Source organism: Neofelis nebulosa, chromosome 4, assembly GCF_028018385.1.
Source record: "Neofelis nebulosa isolate mNeoNeb1 chromosome 4, mNeoNeb1.pri, whole genome shotgun sequence".
Lineage (NCBI taxonomy): Eukaryota > Metazoa > Chordata > Mammalia > Carnivora > Felidae > Neofelis > Neofelis nebulosa.
Window position 1 is genome coordinate 7,301,161 of NC_080785.1, and position 17,254 is coordinate 7,318,414.

Below are 17,254 nucleotides of genomic sequence, written 5' to 3' on the forward strand. Positions count from 1 at the left end.
CTTTCTCTCTTCCTCTCTCTCTGCCCCTCCCCTGGTCAGTCTCTCCCTCAAAATAAATAAATAAACTTAAAAAAAAAAAAAAAAAAACCCTCAAACCCAAACATTAAAAAAAAACCAAAAACTGTAAAAAATTGCAATCCTATCAGTAAGCACATTAAGTTCTGGTGACAAAGTTTATAGCCACAATATGTGTTCTAAAAACACCTATAAACCAATAAGAAAAAGACTTCGCAACAGAAACACTGGCAAAGGATAGGAAGAGGAAATTTGAAGTGCAAGAAACCAAATGTCTAGATGTTCAACCCTCTTGATAACCAGGGAAATGCAAACATCAATACAAGGTAAAATAATGACTATAGTTTCAAACTCATCCTGCTGACGAAGTTCAAGGTCCATTATCAGTAAGTGTTGGCACGGCTCTGAAAACAGGACCCCGTGCACTGCTGGTGGCAGTGTCGCTGGGCACCATCTCACTGGGAGCAATGTGGTGAACTTAGGGAAGAGGAAGGGCTCCTGTCACCCACTCTTCAGTGTCCCAGGGTCTCTCCAAGAGAAACTCCGACGGACACAGCAAGAGGTGAGAGCAGATGTTCCCAGCAGCAAGTTTGTTTTCATTGCTGGCGGGGGGAGGGAAAGTACACTGGAGTGTATTTATTCAATGAAATACTATATAGTGGTTAAAAGGAATGGACCAGATATTCTCATTTCAACACGACTATATCTCAAAAACAATGATGAACTAAAAAAAAAAAAAAAAAAAAGCAAGTTGCAACCTGATATGGACTGAATTACATTCACATACACATTTAAAATACCAAAAAGCAGGGGTATGCGCTGTTTGCTGATGCATGGTAAGAAATGCATCAAGACATATAGGTGGGAGGTCCAACCTCTGGGAAGGGAAGGAAATAGATTCCGACAGAGGCACTGGCCTCGTCCACATCCATAACTTTCCATTTTTATAGAGACATAGGAGTGGACAGCGCACTGAGTCCTGATCCTGTCGCCTTCCAAGGCAGCTCCACCCCTGGCCTCCCAGGGATCCCATTAGGTGAACAAAGATATTCTACTTTTCTTCCCCGCTTAAGTTCCAGTTGGGTTTTCGTCACTTGTAACCAGGAGGCCTATACTTTCTTGCTTTCTCCCCCCCCCCCACCACCACCCCCAGTTCTTGCCACCTGGTAGGTATTCCATAAATATGCGTATAAGTGAACCTGTCCAGCAAAGGGAGCCGCCAACTCGCAGCTCTACCATTTCTTTTGGGGGAGCCCTGAAGGTTAAGAAAGAGCATTCCGACAAGGGGCTGGCACAGCAACTTAGGGTAAACAAGTCCCTTCCCGCTCGGCCTCAGTTTCCTCCCAAACGACGGGTCCGGCCCCTTCCAGCCCCAGCACTCTATGATTCTCGGAATTGTGTCCTTTCATGTCGAAAACAACACTCGGGCATTTCACAAAAGCACCCAGCCCCCTTGTTACCCTTGGAACCACGCAGCCCGCTTCCCTGGAACCCGGGCTGCACAGAGCCGGTCACATGAACTCGGGCTTTCTTTGCCGTGCCGGGTTTCTTAGATCCCTTTGTGAGCGCAGGTTTTGAAAGGGAACGACCCGGGTTCTGGGTTTGAGAGGAGCAGGGGGATCCGGCGGGAGGAAGGCTGTCGGAGCCAATCAAGCCGCCTCCAGACCCCAGCACGTCGCCTTGGCTGCGCGCGGCTGTTTGTGCTCGGCTCTCCCGCCTCCGGGTCTCGCCCCAGGCTGCCCGGGGAGGCGAGGACCCCAGGTGAGAGGCCAGGGAGGGGGGGACCCCGGGGGGGAGGCCGAGCGGTTCGGCCCGGGCTCCACGACGGGCTGGCCCGGGGCTCAGGGCGTGTCCGTCGCCGCCTGGCTGCTCGCTCGACACTGTTCGCTCCTACCGGCTGTAGATGGAGCTGTCTGGGTTCCTGCAGCCTCCGACGAGCCTCGGAGTGTTTCTCTTTAAACGGCCTGAGAGGGACATGCCTCCCAGGATGCAGTTTGTATCAACATGGCAGCTGCTGTGCAGCTCCCCTGCTGAAGAGGCGCCGGGACGGCAGCGCAGCTCGCAGCCGGGGCCGGGGCCGGAGCCGGGGTCGCAGCCGCGGCCGCAGAGGGGCCGCGCGCGGGCCGGGGGCCGGTGCTGAGGGCCGGGGCCCAGCTCGCGGCCGGGGCGCAGCCCGCCCGGCCGCCCGCACCGCCGCGCGCCCCGCTCCGACGCCGCCGCCCGGCTCGGCCGCTCCGTCCCCGCCCGCCCTGAGCAGGCCGGGCCCGACGGCCGCGCGAGCCCGGGCGGGGAAGGCAGGGCCGGGCGGGCGCCGCCTGCGGAGAGGCCGGGAGGGGGGGCGGCCTGCGTGGGGCCGCGCGGCGGCGGCGGCGGCGGCGGCGGCGACTCCGGCCCGGGCCGGACAGCGCAGGGCCATGGCCGAGGCGGCCCCGGCTCCGGTGAGGGCGGCCCGCGCGCGCACGGACGCGCGGACTCGGGGCCCGGGGGACGGCCTGCGCGTCCCCGGCTCGGCGGCCCGGCCTGGGGTCTCGGTAAGGGACACAAACGCCGCGACGTGGGGGGCGGGGGGTGGGGGGGCCGGAGGGCTCGCGCGCCCCTTAACGGGAGAGGGGGGGGGGAGGGCTGCGGGATGGCAGCGGGGCCGAGGAGCCGGCCGCCGTCCGGGCGAGGCTGCGGGGACGCCGGGGCCTGGCCCGCTCGCGGGCCCGGAGGTGGGCGCCCCGGGCGGCGCGCCTCGCTCCCTGCGGAGCCGGCGCTGCGTCCGTCGGGGTTGCCGCCGCACGTTTTCCGCAGAGCTCGCCCCCGCCGAGCCTCCCGCGGCCGGAGCGCGGCGCTGACGCGGCTCTCCCCATTTCGCAGAGCGGAGACACTGAGGCACAGACACCTGGCGGCGACCTGGCCGGCCTGCCCCAAGGTCACGTAGCGAGTCATCCGTGGCCCGCTGCCCGCGTCCCCAGAAATGCCAGCCTCCCGGGCGGCGGGCCTGGACGGGGAGGGGGGCGGCTCTGGCGGCGGCCTGCCCTGGATTAGGGGCCTGGCCCGGCTCGCGGTGGACGCGGCCCGTCGGGGGGGAGGTGACGGCAGGGTGAGAGGCCGGGCAGCGCCCGGCCGAGCGGTTGCGTGGTGGGGAGCAGGTGACCCTCGGGCTCCGGCACCTGGGCCTCCAGCCCCTGCCTCCGGAGGGCCCCCTGCCAAATTCTGGGTGTCCAGACGGATGGGGTCGGGGGAGCGAGCTCCTAGGGGTTTGGTGGCTGATGTTCCTCTTTAATGGGCCATTCTCAAAAATCGGTCCTAAAAGCTCCCCGCAGACCTGCTCTTTGAGATGCGGTGGCTGTGCCTGGGAGCAGGATTGCTGCATGAGGGTCAGTGCCTCTGAGCCTCAGTTTACTCGTGTGTACAGGAAGGGGTCGGGATAAACGCTTCCTAAAGAGCCTCCCGGTTCAATACAACTCATCATCATCTCTTGGAAAAACAAAATACGGTGGAGATTTCAAAATGCCCACCTCTGGGTTGAGGTCTCCAGGGCCCTTGAATGGTATATAATTCTGAGTGAACCACACCGGGTCATACAAGAAACTGGCACGGCTTTCTTTTTCTCTTTTCTTTTCTTTTCTTTTCTTTTCTTTTCTTTTCTTTTCTTTTCTTTTCTTTTCTTTTCTTTTCTTTTCTTTTCTTTATAAATTGATAGGAATGGTTCTGTATTATTCTGCTAAGATAAATGAAGCCTGGAGACCCCCATCCACTTGGGATACAGGAGGCAGGGAGAGTCGGTTAAACCTGTGATAAAGGTCCAGAATCCTCTCTGCCCCCCCCCACCCCCCATGGTTTGAGAATGCAAGCTTGTTCATCTTAGATATTATATTTACAGCTCCATCCCTCTTCTTGGCCATTTCTTTATGCTTAGGGTAAAATCAAGCCACAGGTTTATTGGTACTGACGACATTATAGCAAGGGGCTTTAATTTGGGGGTAGAGGAGGGGGTGTGCTCCTGTGGCCCCCTCATCCCTCAGCAGTCCTCCAAATCTGGAAATGGGAAGAGCCAGGCTAATAATAGAGAGCAAAGAAATGGTAGTTTCCTTGAGCTCTGATGAGACTGGTTGGGAAAGATATCTTAGCCTGCTGGCTCTCTGTACTGTACTGGATGGGGCTTTTTGTCATGGTTTTAGTTAAACCCCTGTATCACTCAGGGATACTAACTTGGCCCCTGGGGATTTTCCCTTCTTCCTAGTAGTTGTAGACAAATACCCTAATCCCCCTCCCAGCACAGGGCCCTGATGGGCTTATTGTGTTGCATTATGCTAGTCACTTGCCCTGTGTCTGAGGCTCCCGTCCCACAGGCCTGGCCTCTGTCTGCCTTCACCGGTGAGGAGCTGAGAGGTGGCTTACTTGTTGATGAGTCTTCAGGTCTAGGGGTCTGCAAAGCCCTTGAAAGCATTTGCGGACTTTTGTGTGTGGGGGCCGGTGTGTGTTTTTTTTGCGGGGGGGGGGGGGGGCTGTGGAGAATCTATAACTTTCATTAGGGTTTCAAAGGCGTTCCTGACCCCTGGCTTTCAGCGGCCCTGTCTTTATGGGCAGGGCCTTCCCTAACATAGAACCTACCCCCAGGTCTTTGGGAAGTCTCCATGCCTCTGGATGTTAGAGGTGGAGAGGATTCAGAACACTTACCGACCAGCTGCCCAGAGGCCCAGGTTCTGCGGCCAGCCCGCTGTGTGACCTTGGCCGAGTGAGTTGGCCTCTCCACGCCTCAGCGTCTTCATATGCTAAGTGTGGGGAATGGTTCTCAGAGTCCCTATTTCATAGGGTTTCCTGGGGATTAAATGAGATAACCCTTTAACATACTTAACACCATTCATGGCACACAGCAAGTGCTGAGTAATTGTTAGCTGTTATCTGACTAATAGGCTCTCACATCTGGCTAGCTGCAGAGCTCTCGGATCGTACTTACCTCGGAAAACATTCTGCCTGAACAGGCCTTACGTTTTCAGTTCTTGGCTTGAGAGTGTGGTGCTGTCTCAGTTAAGGCTCTCGTGAGTGAATGAATGAGCAAATAAAGGAAAGAGAGCGGGAGGAAACGTAAATAGGTTTAGGCTCTGACAGGTGACCGAAGGAGCGTCATTTTTGTTTTTGTTGTGACCCAATCACGTATACCCAATAAACGTCCAGCAGACATTTATTGAGCACGTACTACATGTCAGACTGGACACCAGGGATATACTCCTTTTCAAACAAAGAGAAGGGGCATTTCAGTTGTATTAAAGATCGCTTGTGTGTGGCACAGTGACAGGCCATTCAGCAGATTCTCTGAAGGAAGATTATGAGGAAATGGACAAACATGTTATAGAAGGAATTCTGTTCAGCTCCAATAAAGCTATTGATTGTCTGGATAAGTAAATACAGAGCTAGTCATTCAGAAGACCTTGGCTTCACCTCCCCGGTGACACAAGAATTCTCTCAATGTGAATGTAGCAAGGTGGGTAACAGGAAGAGAGTGAATAAAGAAAGTCTCAAAGGAATCGATCTTTCTTTTGGTTCTAGTCCCCACCAGCCTTGAGGCGAGTCACAGAACTGGCTGACTTCGGCTCTGTTTCCAGTCTGTCCAGGCCTTCGCTCCTCAGTTCCCATCTCACAAACCACAGGGAGGAACCCAGACCACCAGGAGTGCACCTGCCTCAGTGGACCATCTGTCCCAGGGACTTTGCCTCCCGTACAAGTGGCTGAATTGCCATATCCCTGGCCTGGCTGAGGGTCTCTCTTCTCTCTTTGCTTATAGCCTGGACTGCCCAGAAGCCCACTCAGCCTCTCCAGGAGGGGCTGGGTCCATATAGCATGTCTCAAAGTCAAACCTATACCATATAAATCCTTTGAAAAATGCTATTGCTAAGTCAGTAAGCTTTCTTCAAAGAGCCTGGGAAACCAGGTAATTGTGTGTCCTCACTACTAGAGTAAGTGAGGGAAAGAATTAAGAGGGCTGGGACTACCTGATCATTCACGTAAGAAGCATTGGGGCCAGATGGCACGTTCATCTTCCAGGTAAGTCCTCGAACAGCACTGGCCCCACCGCTGTCTCCTCCCACCTTGCTGGGAGTCTTGGGGTAGTACCAGTGCCCGGCACTGATAAAACTCTGCTCTGTCATTTTACCAAGTTTTATTTCATTTAATGTTCAGTGCTCAAACTCAGCGAGGTGGTCTTTGTTTCACGTGTGAGGACACTGCGAACAGGTCGAGTAACCGAAAGCCAAGGCCAGCGTCCGTCTCATACGCTGCTGGTCATGGGTGATCCTGTGAGGCATCTGTTGTGAAGAAAGAGACGCCTCCATCAAAGCAGAAGGTGGCATGGCCGCCCTTTCTTGGTTGTTAGTTGTGCTTTTGTAACTGATCTCTGAATCAGCGCGAGGTTCTCAAGAAGAGAGTCGTGTCCGTGGAACAGATCTTGATTGCCAATAAACCAGAAACCCTTTTTTATATGGGTGCCAAACTTTGGCGTTTATTTTGCCAGCTGGAGACTGTGGCCTTCAATCGTGCCCTTTCTTTCCTTGACCACAGGTCCAGCAGCTGGACATGGAGACCCAACGCTCCTCACCTCTGTCCTTCCCCAGTGTTCTGCAAGAAGAGACCCCACGTCAGGCCCCTGCTGGACCCCCCCGAGAAACTCTGTTCCAATCGCGTGTTCTTCCCCCCAAAGAAATTCCTTCTTCGTCTCCCCCCATTCCCCGACAAGCCTCCCTGCCCCAAACTCCCAAGCTAGAGACCTCTGGCCGAATGCCACACGTTCTCCAGAAGGGACCCTCACTCCTGTATCCTGCCGCTTCTGAGCAAGAGACTCGTCTCCAGGGTCGCCTGGCTTCTCAAGAAGAGACCCAGTATCCGCCCCCAGCTGCTGCTGAACAAGAAATATCACTTCTGTCCCACTCCACCCCCCACCAAGAAGGCCTCCTCCACTCGCCTGAAGTTCCTGAGAAAGACCCCCTGACCCTGTCCCCCACAGTTCCCGAGACCGACATGGACCCCCTGCTTCAGAGCCCAGTTTCCCAAAAAGACACCCCCTTCCAGATCTCTTCGGCAGCCCAGAAGGACACACCGCTCCCGACAGCGGAGATCACCCGCTTGGCCGTGTGGGCTGCCGTCCAGGCCGTGGAGAGGAAACTGGAGGCCCAGGCCATGCGGCTCCTGACCCTGGAGGGGCGGACGGGGACGGCAGAGAAGAAGCTGGCGGACTGCGAGAAGACGGCCGTGGAGTTTGCAAACCATCTGGAGAGCAAGTGGGTCGTGCTGGGGACCCTGCTGCAGGAGTACGGGCTGCTGCAGAGGCGGCTGGAGAACATGGAGAACCTGCTGAAAAACCGAAATTTCTGGATCCTGCGGCTGCCACCAGGCAGCAACGGAGAAGTTCCCAAGGTAAGAGCTATCCCAACTGGGGCTTCCCAAGGAGCGATCTGAACTGGGACATGTTCTAGGAATTTCATATAAAAGAAGGGAAAAGAGATGTTTAAGAAGGAAACAAATACTGGGGGCGTCTGGGTGGCTCAGTTGGTTAAGCGCCAGACTTCAGCTCAAGGCATGACCTCACGGTTTGTGGGTTCGAGCCCCGCATCAGGCTCTGTGCTGACAGCTAGAGCCTGGAGCCTGCTTCAGATTCTGTGTCTCCTTCTCTCTCTCTGCCCCTTCTTGGCTCACACTCTGTCTCTGTCTCTGTCTCTCTCTCTCTCTCTCTCTCTCTCTCTCAAAAAATAAATAAACATTAAAAAAATTTAAAAAAAAAAGGAAAAAAATACAATGATACCTAGTTGCCCACATTGCTGCACTAAACCCAAGATGGCCCAAATTCAGATGATTTGTCCCGTTAATAAAACCCTACATGAATAGAAGAGAATGTCTGACGACATCCTAGTGACCAGGGACCGTCGATTTGGAAGGGTGTTCAATTCACAACAGGTGTGAACCCGTGGTTCACTGTTGAGGTGGACGGAGAACTTGGTGAAATGTTCCAGGGCTCTGTCCGGCCCGACGTTTTTATCAGTTGGCTTATAAATTATGTCGATGCCAGTAAAAAAATGATTTCAAGAGGTATCCTAAAAGGCTAGGGAGTGGTTGGGTTTTAATATTATGTCCCAGAAGATCCTGATAGAACTTGAACGTGGACTGGTTTTCTTCCTGTTCTTTTGTGTGTTGTCCCTGTTCACAGCCTTACGTAGGGAAGAGACTTGGACAACATTCTGTAGACCCGCGCTTCTCAGATGTTCTTGTGTACTTGAATCCCCTGGGGACCTTACTAAACTCAGAATCCGATTTAGTGGGCCTACAGTGGGCCTGAGGGGCTGCATTTCTAGCAGGTTCCCTGGTACCATGGTGCTGGTCTGCAGACCATGCTTTTAGAGCCGCAAGGATTATCCTAGACAGAAAACGGACCAGATAAAATGAGGCCCTTAACTCTGTGGGGCCAGGACAGTGGCTAAAGTCAGGCCAGGTTTCTAGAAAGATCCGTGGTGAATACCTACAGCTGTGCCTTTGGGCCTAGCCCACTCCAGTCCTAAGAAGAGGTGTTTGAGCCAGGGCAGTGGGAGGGGAGGTGGAGGGGGGAAAGGTGGAGCCTTTCACCGCCTTGTGATTTGGCAGCTGAGGGCCTGTGACTGCCTTCCGGTCGGTCCAAGCTGAGCTTGTGTGGTTTCAGGTCCCTGTCACCTTCGATGATGTCGCCGTCCATTTCTCAGAGCAGGAGTGGGGGAACCTGTCGGAGTGGCAGAAGGAGCTCTACAAGAACGTGATGAGGGGCAACTATGAGTCTCTGGTTTCTATGGGTAAGGAGAAGGTTCGCTTATGGGGGGCTTCCTCAACACCGGCCTGGGGTTTGGAAACTCCTGGGGTTGGGAGTTCTGTGCTCCAGTGCTCCCCATAGTCAAAAACAAGGGGCACTGGGGCAAGGAGGGGGAAGACAGACATCAGGGTCTCACCTTTATATGAGTTTCCCCATGGTGTGTGTGTGTGTGTGTGTGTGTCTGTGTGTGTGTGTGTGTGTGTGTGTGTGTGTGTGTGTGTGTAATGAATTTGTCCAGCAAACTATTATTAAAAAGAGTGCGAGGTGCTTCACTGAGAAGCACATTACTTAATCCCCCGACTCTCCCGTGAGGGAGACAGGACAGGTGTTAGTGCTCCCGTTGGACCATCCAGCTGACTGAACATTGTCCCTGATGGAGGGCATATGTCCCCCGGGTTCTGGTCTCCACTGTGCATAGAGAAGGCTGTGACCCAGGAGTTTAATACTCATGCTAGATCCCTACCAAAAAGTCACAATTTCACTGAGAACTCTAATACCCCAAAGTTTGTGGATTCTTGCTGTTTTCATTTTAATAAGAGTATTTAAGGAGGCAAACCTGGGAAAATATACTTTAGTTTTATAGGTATCCTTTTCTCTGTGATGGGAAACTCTTTGGACACACACAAAAAGTTAGAAAAACATTATATATGCTGTTGCATAGAAACTTTGATTCTTGTCAGAACCGTTAATTTTCTGCACACATACCTCCCCGATAGGACTTTTTTCTTTTTCATTTTTTTCTTTTCTTTTGAAAGTATATACATAATTGTGAAAATTCAGCAATCTAGATTTATATAGTAAGGAGCAATCCCTGCCCTCCCCCCAGTACTTCTCCTCAGAGGAAACCACCACAGACCCTTTGGCAGGTATTAATACACACACACACACACACACACACACACACACACACACATACACACACGAGGCAGGTACTCGTGCATATGCGGTCTGTGGTGTGCACGAATGGGATTGTTCACCTATTTTACCGACCAGTAGGCCGTAGCCAGCTTTCCATGTCAGCTCAGAAAGACGGGGCAGCATTCCAGGTGAACCTCTGGGCATTTGACCTTTCTGCTGTCGGTGAGCGGCAGGCCGATTGCGTCTTCTCGCTGCCACCAAACGTGATCAACATCTCTGTGTATTTATGTGTGCTTCCGTGAGTATTTCCATGGGACACATTCCAAGGAGGAGGTTTGCCGAGTAAGGAGAGTGCAGGTTTACAATACCATGGCCACCTGCCTCCAGGTGTAAACTCTGTGTTTACACCACAGAGTGTGACAATGTCGTCTCACCGTGCCCTGGCCCGAACCGATGTCCTTCTATTTTAAATACTTGTCTTTTCTGTCAGGTAAAATAACACTTCATTATTTAAGTATGTCTGTCTTTGATGACTGGTGAACTGGTGTATCTTTTCCTGCGTGTGCTGGCCACTTGCATTTCCTCTGTGAATTACGTACTTAAATTTCCTTTTTTATTTTTCACTTATTGTAGAGGCTCTTTATATATAATGATGGACGTTAACTATTTAGTATAGAAGCCTCACCTATGACAAATACGTGCACATGTATTTCCTCCAGGTTTATCTCATAACTCTGTCTCCAAAGAGCTTTAAACTTTTTTTAATGTGAGGCACACTATTACTATCTAGTTTGATGGCTTCTAGGTTTCATCAGGATTAGTTTTTCACTCTAGGAGATTTCAAATCTCTTGGGTCTTTGTCATGAAAACCTGACCAGGCATTGGCGGCAACGGGAGCCACAGATGACAGAGGGCCAGTTTCCACCGGTGGAAGGCGGTGCCTGCTGCGGCTCCCTCGTGGGAGACCCTGGTTAACGCACACGCATGCAGGCCCACATGCACATATGCACGCACACGCGTGCAGGCCCACACACACCAGGGCCCCTAAGGAGAAGGGCTGGGAACTTGGCCCGTTTCTCTTCCGACACGGCCCCTGGTAGGGTGGCTGCTCCTAGGGTCCCGGTCACCCAGGTGACACCTCACCACACAGGATGCCTTCTTTCCTTCCTTCTGCCCAGACTATGCAATTTCCAAACCAGACCTCATGTCGCAGATGGAGCGTGGGGAGAGGCCGACCATGCAGGAACAAGAGGACTCCGAGGAAGGCGAGACGCCCGCGGATCCCAGTGCTGGTGAGTGGCTACTGGGTGGCCTGGAGCTCTGCCTTCTAGATCTTTCAGCACTCAGGGGGCCCAGCATGGAGCGTTGCAATCCACGGTAGACCCCGGAGGGATGTTTCAGCAAGTTGTGTGCGGGAAGGAGGCCTGCAGGTACTGGGGCCTGCTGGAGGCCTCCTCAATCCCCAGTGGCCCAAGTGGCCAACAAATAAAAATGCCACTGGGTTCATCGTCTTAGGGAGTGTTCCGCCCTTGTCTCACTCTTGCAGGAAACAAAACCAGAACCGAAAGAAAAGTGGTCACTTGGCGGGATGCTAGTGATCATGCATTCTGGAGCCCCCCAGAGAAGGGCCACACCCTGGGTCCTACAGCCAGTCAGTGGAAGGATAGGGACAGGCAGACTTGACTGGGAATGTTGTGCAACATGCAGGACAATGTCTAGGTGGGACAGTTTGAGGGGCACCCAGGTGGCTTGATCGGTTGAGTGTCCAGCTTCGGCTCAGGTTACAATCTCGCGGTTTGTGAGTTTGAGCCCCGCGTCGGGCTCCGTGCTGACAGCTCAGAGCCTGGAGCCTGCTTCGGATTCGGTGTCTCCCTGTCTCTCTTCTGCTCTCTCTCTCTCTCAAAAGTAAATAAAGATTAAAAAAAATTTCTTAGATGGGACGGTTTGATGGAGGCAGCAGAAAGGTGCCAAGCAGGACTGGCCATATTCTCAAGCACAGACTCCAGTGTCAGGTGCCTGCCCTAGAATCCCAGCTTCTCTGCTCACTCGTGGTTTGATGTTAGTTACTCAGCCTTTTTGGAAACTTGTTTTCGCCATCTACAAAATAGGACTGGGAATAATACCTAGGGCCTGAGGGGGTGACTGGCGTGCACCAGTGGCCCAGTAAACACCAGCTGTTCTCATTCTGCGTGGGGTCTTGTCCCTCCCCAGCCGCCCTATCCGTGGCCCACATGCTTGCCCTGCGCGTGCTTTCGTGGTGCACAGTCTGTTTTTGGAGTTCCTGCTCTGGAATCGCCTTTGGGCTTGTATCATCTACCTTGAGGGTCTGCAGCGAAGCTGATGCTTGTCCTTCGCAGCCAGACATCATTGGTGATCATATCTTTTGAAAAAGGATGACAGTCTCGCGGGAGAACTCATTGGAGCCTACAGCCAGGTCTTGTTATGAAGCAATGTCGCCGATTCCGGGACCTGTCAGCCGGCTTCTGGCAGGAGGCCCAGAGACACCGAGCAACGTCAACCCCGTGGACCGAAAGCAACGGCAACTGACAGAAGAGACAGAAGCCTGTGGAAAATGGGTGCTGGCATCCTTCAGAGAAAGCCAGTGGTCTTACTTCCTAGAGACTCACACTGAGAGTAGAGGCTCCTCTGAATTCATTCTGGCAGACAAAAAAGATGATTTAAAAGTAGGCGAGAACGGGGGCTTGGGGACAAAGTATAGTATCTGGCAGAGGGTCCTCTGGTTTGGAAGAAAATAAGCGTATCCAAAAGGCTCGCGTGGCCACAGCCAAAAACGAAGGTCAGGTGAGAAGAAGAAACATATCTGAAGCAGAAGAAATGAGAAAGAAGGCCTCGGAGGCTGAGAATGAGAAGACGGGAGAGCGGTTTATGGTAAATACCCTAAGGTCCGGTCTGATGTCCCAGGAGGATTTTGTGGTCCACGCACTGCTTCTCTAGCATCTTCTTAGAAGCGCTGGGATGACAGCATCGATCCCTGAATCCCGTCGATGTGTTCACACCCTCATCACAGATGGGCCTCCCACAGGGGAGGGCCAGAATTGAAAGCAAATCACCTCAACCCACTCTGCCTCAGGCTGGGTTTGTTCTGGCACATGCACATCTGTGGCCCGAGCTTCCGTGGGAAGCGGCCGCCTCACAGAGGCTGCCTTGTGTGGCTGGAATGTGCCATTTGTTCCACTGACCATCTCTGGCGTCTCAGAGCCTGGACTGGAGGGAGGACAGGGGAGGACGTGGGAACCAACGTCACACAGGGCTGGCTGTGAACTCGCACCCCTGTGCGAGACCAGAGGCCCTGGCCTCTGGGCAGTGGGATTGTTCTGTGAATCTGCGGTTATCTGAGCCCCAGACGTGCTAGTGGTAACCTGCCTGTTCTTGTGTCTTCTCCCTGAGAAGGGTGGCTGCAAAACCAGCTCTGGTGTGATACCGGTGAGGAAAAGCCTAGAACGTTGAGAACTTTCACAGTTCCAAATGCATTGAACATGACAATTTTATGAACTGGCTAAGTAAAATTTATTCAGTAAACTGTTATTTATGGTTTGGATCCCTGAGGGCAAGGAGATCCAAAAATGATTCAGATATCGACTCTGCTCTCCAAATACTCAGAGCCCGGGCTCCCATTCGCGGCCCTATGAGGGGGCAATAGAGGCCCGGCGAAGCCAGGTGCCGTTTTCACCTAACAGATGAGCAGAGAGTAAAACAGACCAGAAGGCATGGCTGAAATCCAAGGTCTCAGGCTTTTTAAAAAGCAATTTGATATTTTTTTAGTCTGTAAATATGTTTTAAATATTTCAAGTGTTCATATACTTGACCTAATAATTTCCTTCCCTTTCTGAGAGTCTATAGCACGGAAGAGAATCCAAACGATGGATTAAGACGTACAAATGTTTTGTTGCATGACAATAGTCTCTTAGCCACTAAAATCATAAGTGAAGTTTGTATACCATATGTTTCATTTGTATGTTTATTACTTAGTTCATCAATTTGCATATGTCAAGAGGCTTATAGTAATAACCAGCCCCCCTCTACCCCCCGCATATAAAATTACAGTAAGGAACGGTGGGAGAGCTGTGGAGGCAAGCATCCAAGCCCAATCGACTCTGCTGAGATAGGAGAGCAGAAAAGGTCTCTTTGGCAAGTGGAATGTCTAGTGGGAACTTAAAGAGCAAGTAGGAGTTCCACTTGCCCCAGGGAGAACTTACTGGAAGGAAGTCTGGAAGCTAGGAGACCAGGCGGAGACTTTTTGTAGTCCAAGCAGGCGACCGTGGCGTAGCCCAGGAGAGAAGTGGGTATTTCCGAGATCTGTTTTGGCAGTAGAGACTTCGAGACAACCTGCAGTTGGCGGGTGTTGACCGAGGGAGATTGTCCCCCCGCCCCGCCCCCCCCCCCCCCGGCCTGTGACTGCCGTAGGACACTAGATGGAGGACAATAGGAGGTGCAGACCTAGACATACGACAAGAACATGTCAGGTTTGAGATCCCTGCAGGGGTTCCAGGAGAGAGTGTTGGTGTTGAGAAAGCAGCCGAATAAAGGGTTAAAAACAGAAATGTGAGCTAGAGACAGACATCTGGGCATTGGTAGCATAGGCCCAGTCTGGAGAGGGAGAGGAGAAAGAGCAGAGGCCATGCCCTTGGGAGCCCTGGATTTTAGAGTAAATTTGGCAATTTGGAATATATCAGTCTGGGTGGGGCCTAGGCGTTAATATTCCTTAAAAGGCTTCCAAGATGATTCTCATGCACAGCCAGGATTTGAAAAAGGAAGGATGAAGCAGAGGAACCGAAGGAAACGGAAGGAGTGGTCAGAAAGGTAGCAAAAAATTAGGATAGTTGGGGCCCAGCAGGCGGCTGGCTCAGTCGGTAGAGGATGCAAAATTCGGATAGCGCATTGTGGGGTATTTCAAGAGGAGGGCGCTTCCAGAAGCAGGGAGCGTGGTCAACCATGTTGGATCCTGCCGTGCAGCTTAGTGAGGCAGAAACTGCCGTGTCCACCAGTGACCTCGGCAGGAGGAGCGTTGGCGGCGTGATGGAGTGGATGGAGGGGAGAATGGAGCGCCCACCATCAGTGAGTGGGGAGTGGAAATAAGGGGGCAGTGGCTGGGGGAACGGACCCTGTCTACTTAAGATGGGGATCGCTAACGCCGATGAGGGATACTGATGGCAGTGATCCAGTTGATAGGGGAAGTTAATGATGCAGAAGTGGAAAATGTAAATGTAACATGAAGTCCATGATGTAAACAAAGGATAGGAAAAAAAATTCAATGAAGAAATGCGATTTCATTATGTTTCCACTTGACTTTTTTTCCTATTTTCTGTATGCTTTGTAGAATGTTCTGAAGTAAGTATATATTACTTCTTATTCAGTAAAAATAATTTTTGACAAAAACAATGCATGAAGAAAGACTTCGAGTTAAAGATGGCAGGTTGAACATGTGTTTACTCCTACCTCCCAGAATCCTTCTAAAGCAAGAGCGAAGGGACTTTTAAAAGGAATGGACAAGGAGACAACAGCAACCAAATCTTGGAAGTCTGAAAGCAGATGGCTGGGTGATTACTGATTTAGAAAGCTAAATCCAAAATTGGTATTGGGGAAAGCAGAAAAGAAACTCGATTTGCACTCCACCCCCCATCCCTACTCAAGACTTGGGAATCAGCAGTACCAGAGACTCTAGATATCTTTGGAAATGGGGGCAAAAGTGGTGTTAAAAACAGAAGATTGGTCAAACATCTTTTTTTTTTTTTTTTAATATTTATTTTTGAGAGAGAGAGCACGAATGAGGAAGGGGCAGAGATGGGGGTGGGCAGAGAATCCGAAGCAGGCTCCCACTGATATCCTGATTCGGGTCCAAACTCACGAATCATGAGATCATGACCTGAATTGAAGTCAGATGCTCAGCCAACTGAGCCACCCAGGCGCCCCAAAGTCAGAGATCTTTTAAAGAGGCATTTAAACACTACCATATCTCCTCTGCTGCCCCCTTCAATCCCTACAACTGGCATCTGCCTCTGCCAACCCTGGTGGACAACCAAGGCTTACTCCCTGGAGAAGATGAACACGAGGATGTCTGAACGTGGACGCCAGGCACAATGGAGGGTGGGCACCATGCTGAAAACAAGGGAATCAGTGAAACTTGACCTACAGATGTTGAGATCTCCAGCCTTCCTCCCTAACCGGACTCCACAATGATGCTGACATCCAGGACGAGACCTCAGGACAGTGTATTCGAAGAGTCTTGTCCGGAGACTTTTGGGACCAGCCCAAGGTATTTCCCAGTGAAATGACTCCGTGAAGTCATCCTGCTGGGAAACCCATCACTAGCAAGCCCTACCTAAATACGCCAAACTTTAAATCTCTTTTGAGTATTCTACTTATAAATAGAAAACCAAGAACCACAGACATTTGGGGAAAGCCTCTAATATACAGAGGCCAAAGGAAAAGAAAGCAGAAAAAATAGATTCCAAAGAAACATGGACCATGCAGAGAAATTTAAAAAACTATGTTTTGGGGCACCTGGGTGGCTCAGTCGGTTGAGCGTCCGGCTTTGGCTCAGGTCATGATCTCGCGGTTTATGAGTTCAAGCCCCGCGTCGGGCTCTGTGCTGACAGCCCAGAGCCTGGAGCCTGCTTCAGATTCTGTGTCTCCCTCTCTCTCTGCTCCTCCCCTGCTCACACTCTGTCTCTCTCTCAAAAATAAATAAACATTTTTTTTAAAACTGGAAAATATTTTCCAACGATTCTAGGGTTTTATATCAGCCAGACCCTTCTAATTAATGTGAGAAATGAAATCGAGACGTTTTCAAGGTCTCTTGTGCGCACCCTCTCTCAAAGTGGGGGAGGCGCTTTGCTGAAATGAGGACGTAAGCCGAGCAAGAGGTGTTAGGAGCTCCAACATGAGCGAGGCGAGGCAAATCCCTGGGGTGCTGCCGAAGGGGAATCCCAAGAAGACAGCTGTGCACCTGGAGGCAACCAGTCCAGACTGGAGCACATCAGAAGGTTCTAGAAAATTTTTCTTCAAGTAGATGAAAGTAAGAAATGCCCATTATATCTGAATGTTTTGAAGAGACCGTTACAGAGGAGGTTGGGGAGTTTAGAGCCCACTTCATGAAAACAGTAAGCTAAGCCAAGGGAAAAAAAATGATCAACTCCAGGGAAAGCAAAAACGTTCGCAGACAAGTAACTGTGGTATATACTACACATTCGATTTTACGTAACATTTATGTCGTCTAGTCATGTGAACACCTGAAATTAATCCAGCCAGAGTTGCAACCTAAATTGGAAGGATGAGGGATTTGGAAAAGATTTGCCTGGATGCGGAGGGATGGTCTTCATGTTCAGCTCTTGGAAGTCAATAGGTGATGTTTAAATTGAAAACTCAACGAGTATCAATAGAAGTCTGTTCCTTAGAGTTAGGAAGGAGAATGACAAAGGAATCAGTTGGAGTTGCCTCTGGGGAACAGGAAATAGTGGTTGGGAGTGGGGGAGAGCTCTTTAAAAACACATTTTGAAAAACTATTTAACCCTTGGCCTGGGTACATATATAAATTTTTTTTTTAAGATT

The 17,254-nt window shown here is 51.5% G+C and overlaps 1 protein-coding gene across 3 annotated transcripts in view; it reads left to right on the forward strand.

Annotated features, from left to right (window-relative positions):
- The first annotated feature begins 1,595 nt into the window (after positions 1–1,595).
- Positions 1,596–17,254, forward strand: part of ZNF777 (zinc finger protein 777) — a 29,147-nt gene continuing 13,488 nt past the window's right edge. The window contains exons 1-4 of one of the 3 annotated variants that reach the window (XM_058723917.1): positions 1,596–1,776; positions 6,559–7,410; positions 8,684–8,810; positions 10,864–10,977. In XM_058723917.1, coding sequence (XP_058579900.1) covers positions 6,574–7,410; positions 8,684–8,810; positions 10,864–10,977 — 1,078 coding nt within the window. In that variant the 5' untranslated portion in view covers positions 1,596–1,776; positions 6,559–6,573. Of the gene's footprint in view, positions 1,777–1,968; positions 2,547–4,624; positions 4,739–6,558; positions 7,411–8,683; positions 8,811–10,863; positions 10,978–17,254 lie in introns of those variants that run through there. The other 2 variants (XM_058723916.1, XM_058723918.1) reach the window with 2 other exon arrangements.